This window comes from Colobus angolensis, unplaced genomic scaffold (genome assembly GCF_000951035.1).
Source record: "Colobus angolensis palliatus isolate OR3802 unplaced genomic scaffold, Cang.pa_1.0 Scaffold31, whole genome shotgun sequence".
Taxonomy (NCBI): domain Eukaryota; kingdom Metazoa; phylum Chordata; class Mammalia; order Primates; family Cercopithecidae; genus Colobus; species Colobus angolensis.
The window spans coordinates 4,551,546-4,556,319 of record NW_012116377.1 but is presented as its reverse complement, the minus strand read 5'-3'; the positions used below and the strand labels follow the sequence as shown (position 1 = coordinate 4,556,319).

Genomic DNA, 4,774 nt, shown 5'->3' with positions numbered 1-4,774 from the left:
CCACCACACCCAGCTAATTTTTGTACTTTTAGTAGAGATGGGGTTTCTCCATGTTGGCCAGGCTGGTCTCAAACTCTTGACCTCAGGTGATCTGCCCACCTCAGCCTCCCAAAGTCTGGGATTACAGGTGTGAACCACCATGCCCGGCCCATATTGTGATTTTTTTTTTTTAAATATGGTGATCTGGCATTACTTTATAATCAGAAGAAAAAAAAGACAATGAAGCCTTAATGGGAGGAATCTGGGGCTGGGCTGTGACTGACGCTGGTCCATGTCTCCTAGGTGGCCTGGGCCTCTCCAACACCATGTACTCACGACTAGGGGAGATCATCAGCATGGATGGGTCCATCACTGTGACCCTGGCAGCACACCAGGCTATCGGCCTCAAGGTCAGGTGTCTAGGGATTCTGTGGTGCTCTCTGTAGGTCTTCTGGAGTCACGTGGTGGCATAGAGGCCAGAGGCTTGCTCCCTCTGAATCAGGCCTGATATCTGACGTGCAGCCCTGCCCTTCAGTTCCCTCACTCTGGCCACACCTCGTGGTGCTCAGTCCCCACACACTGCCCACATGCACAGTGGCCCTTGGGTTGCATGTCCCTTCCTTTTGAATCTGCCTCCTGTCCCCATTGCCTTTGATCCACCCTTCAAGGCCCAGGTGGGGTGCTGCTGTCTTTGCCTTGGGCTGGAAGTGGTCTCCCCTCCTGAGCCCTCGTCCCTCAGCCTGAGCGTGCCCCCACTCTTTATGCAAGCTGCCTTCCCCCCACTGGTCTTGAGCACCTTAGGGCAGGCCCAGGGCCAACTGCCCTTACTGGCAATCTCATTACTCAGATTATTTATGCTTAATGTTGACATCAAAGAGAGCTGAATGCACACTATGCTCGGCTCCCCTACCCCAGAGAGCACACGCATTCATGCAGATGTTTGATGAAGAGGGGGCCTGTCTGTGTGGCACTGGGAGGGCAGCAGGTGGGACAGCCCTGACATTGAGCACCTTCTTTAAGATAGGCTTGGTTCCAGTGCTCCTGTGTCTTCACATTTCATCATCCAGACCACCCTGCCAGTGGGTGGGAGTGGCCCAGTTTGTGGATGATAAGATGGAGGAGGCTTTCTTTGGAAAGGGATATCCTTTGCCCAAGACTACCAGTCTGGGAAATGAAGGAACTGATATGAAAGTTTTGGACACAGACTGCAAAGCACTGTGGGTCTCCGAGGCTCACAGCGCTGGCACATGGGCCCCTGACAGTCTCCTCAGCAGCCTGGCTCCCTGGGCTCTGCCTGTGGCCGCTTGCTCTGAGTTCTTGCTGTCTTCTCTTGCCTGAAGTAAATATTTGCCTCAGAAAGGAAATGTTTCACAAACACACCTCATGCTCTCCTTTCTCCCCACAGCTGACATTAGTCTGTGTCTGTTTTGTTTAGGGGATCATCTTGGCCGGCACTGAGGAGCAGAAGGCCAAATACTTGCCTAAACTGGCGTCCGGGGAGCACATTGCAGCCTTCTGCCTCACGGAGCCAGCCAGGTCTGTCCCTGCACAAAATGTTATCCCTCAGCAGCTGTGACATTGCCCAAGATTCACTGGGGCAAAGGGATGTTGGTTTTGTTGAGTAGCTGACTTTTCCTTTCCAAAATCTTGCAGAGGATCAACTCAGCAACTGTTCTTGCCATTCCTCTTACCTTGACCTTATTTCTCTGTCCCAGTAAGACTTGCAAGTGAGATACCATGCTTGACAGCACTTACTAAATAAATTTTTGTGGTTTATAACACACCTTGACGTACAATACAGTAATAACGTTCAGGCTTCAAAGCACCTTTCAGAATATGTAGCGTGGGTGGTACTGTTCCCACTTACACATTAGGAGCTGAGGTTCAGTGAGGCTGTGTGATCTGCTGGATGGAGCAGGGCTGCAGCAGGACTCGGGAATCCGATGATAAGTCCATCACCTGGACCATCCTCCATCCTGCTTCCCTGTGCGTGGGAACCTGGGAACAGCCATCCTTCCTGGGGTGCCCACAACTCATCCTCACAGGACCTCAGATGAGCCCATTGCAAGCACCCATTTCCATGTTTAAACCTAAGCCCAAGCTGTTTTCACTGCCACTTTTTTACGTGATGTATTGAAGGAAAGGTCGGCTAAATCCAGCCTCCTGCCTGTTTTTTATAAATAAGTTTTGTTTGTTTGTTTTTGAGACAAGGTCTTGCTATGTCACCCAGGCTGGAGTGCAGTGGCACGATCTCATCTCACTGCAACCTCCGCCTTCAAGCAATTCTCTTCCCTCAGCCTCCCGAGTAGCTGGGATTACGGGTATGTGCCACCATGCCCAGCTAATTTTTGTATTTTTAGTAGAGATGGGGGTTTCACTATGTTGGCCAAGATGGTCTCCATCTCTTGACCTCGTGAACCACCTGCCTCAGCCTCCCAAAGTGCTGGGATTACAGGCGTGAACCACCATGCCTGGCCTCATGTTCTATTAATAACAGCAGAGTTGAGGAGGTGAGACAGACATCCTGTAGCTTGTAAAGCTGAATATGTTATCTGACCCTTCATTTTAAAAAGTTTGCTGACCTCTTAAAAGTACTAGAACCTCCATTTTCAGGCCCTCAAAAGCATTCATATTTATTCCCAGTATTCTCCCTTGACCACATCTTTCTGCATCTGCAGTGGGAGCGATGCAGCCTCGATCCAGAGCAGAGCCACGCTAAGTGAAGACAAGAAGCACTACATCCTCAGTGGCTCCAAGGTAGGGCTCCTTCCCCATGGCCACGTCAGGATCTTAGTCACAACCTTCACTGCCACTGAGTGAGCACTCTCCACACACCAGGGATTGTACCTGCTGCTGTAGCACTGACTGCCTTCTTGAGCTGCTTTTATGTGTTTGTTTTTAATTTTTTTTTAGTTTTTTTAAATTTGAGACGGAGTTTCTGTCACCTAGGCTGGAGTGCAGTGGTGTGATCTCAGCTCACTGAAATCTCTGCCTCTCAGGTTCAAGTGATTCTCCTGCCTCAGCCTCCTTGGTAGCTGGGATTAGAGGTGTGCGTCACCATTCTTGGCTAATTTTTGTATTTTTAGTAGAGATGGAGTTTCACCATGTTGTCCAGGCAGGTCTTGAACTCTTGACTTCAAATGATCCGCCCATCTCGGCCTCTGAAAGTGCTGGGTTTACAGGCATGAGCCACTGTGCCCGGCCTGTAAACCCGAAAAATCTTTAAATTTTTTGTTTCACAAAATTTCAGACATGTTCTGTGTGCCTGGCTGGCCCCAACTCCGGCAGTCACCTGCTCATGGCCACTGTGCCTCTTCCAGCAGCATTGCTACCTCCAGATAGCATGGTAACAATCACAGCATGCCTCTCTAAAAGACAGGAGTTTTGTTTGTTTAAATAAAAACAAAGCTGTAATGTCCTTATCACATTTTAAAAATTGATAATTTCTCTTTGCTTTTGAGACGGGGTCCTGCTCTGTCACCCAGGCTAGAGTGCAGTGGCACGATCTTGGCTTACTGCAGCCTCAACTTCCTGGGCTAAGGTGATTCTCCTACCTCAGCCTCCCAAGCAGCTGGGAGTACAGGCATGCAGCTAATTTTTTTTGTATTTTTTTTGGTAGAGATAGGTTTTCACCATGTTGCCCAGGTTGGTCTCAAACTCTGGGGCTCCAGCTATCTGCCCACCTCGACCTCCCAAAGTGCTGGGATTACAGGTGTGAGCGACTGTGCCCAGCTGATAATTTCTTACATCTATCAGCATTCAAATATCCCTGATTGCCTCATACCTTTTTTTGGTTTAATTATGTGCTTGAATTAAGATCCACACGAGTCCCATCTGTTGGTGGTTTGTTAAGGAGTCTGTTTCTGCCTCTGACTCCCTTTGTTTCCTTTCCTCCTCCTCATCACCCTCCTGCCTTCTCTTTTTTCATTTCTTTTTAGAATTAACAAATAAATGTTGTGTGTATTTAGATGTGCAACATGATGTTTTGATATATGTATACCTTAAGAAATGATTAAACCCTTTCTTTCTTGAAGAAATGCAGTTGTCTGGCGGTGGAACCTGAGCTGTTTGACAACTTTGGATGTTCTTTCCCCCCTCCACCTCCACCCTGGCCATCCATGTCCCTTGGGAAAATCCTTGCTCTGGGCAAACTGGGCTGAGCCCTGTCCTCTGTTCACTCATGCTTGGTTGGCTTCTGCAGAGCCAAGGACCCTGCATGTCTGGCCTGAGGTCTGACCGATCGACAAAGACAGAGCTGAGATGGGTCACATAGGGGTTTGGTTTTCTCCAAAGTCCTTCCTTCTGTCCTCAGGTCTGGATTACCAATGGAGGACTGGCCAATATTTTTACTGTGTTTGCAAAGACTGAGGTCGTTGATTCTGATGGATCAGTGAAAGACAAAATCACAGCATTCATAGTAGAAAGAGACTTTGGTGGAGTCACTAATGGGAAACCTGAAGATAAATTAGGCATTCGGGGCTCCAACAGTAAGTAGCTCGTGTGTGCATGTGTGTGTGTGTGTATGTGTGTGTGTGTGTGCGCGTGTGTGTATGTGTGTAAGGGGGAGACTGGCCCTTGACTCTGTCCAAATAGCAAGATAAAATGAGATTTAAATACTTTCAGTTTTTGTTAAGCATTTTAAAAAGATCAAACTGCCAGGCGCGGTGGCTCAAGCCTGTAATCCCAGCACTTTGGGAGGCCAAGACGGGCGAATCATGAGGTCAGGAGATCGAGACCATCCTGGCTAACACGGTGAAACCCCGTCTCTACTAAAAAAAAAATACAAAAACTAGCC

General features: G+C 48.5%; 1 protein-coding gene across 3 annotated transcripts in view; it reads left to right on the top strand.

Moving 5' to 3' along the window:
- The window catches only part of ACAD9 (acyl-CoA dehydrogenase family, member 9), a 52,476-nt gene that overhangs the window by 34,090 nt on the left and 13,612 nt on the right, over nucleotides 1-4,774 (top strand). For all 3 annotated transcript variants that reach the window (XM_011950710.1, XM_011950709.1, XM_011950711.1), the window contains 4 exons: nucleotides 283-389; nucleotides 1,415-1,515; nucleotides 2,658-2,736; nucleotides 4,292-4,466. In XM_011950710.1, the coding sequence (XP_011806100.1) occupies nucleotides 283-389; nucleotides 1,415-1,515; nucleotides 2,658-2,736; nucleotides 4,292-4,466 (462 nt within the window). The remainder of the gene's footprint in view (nucleotides 1-282; nucleotides 390-1,414; nucleotides 1,516-2,657; nucleotides 2,737-4,291; nucleotides 4,467-4,774) is intronic.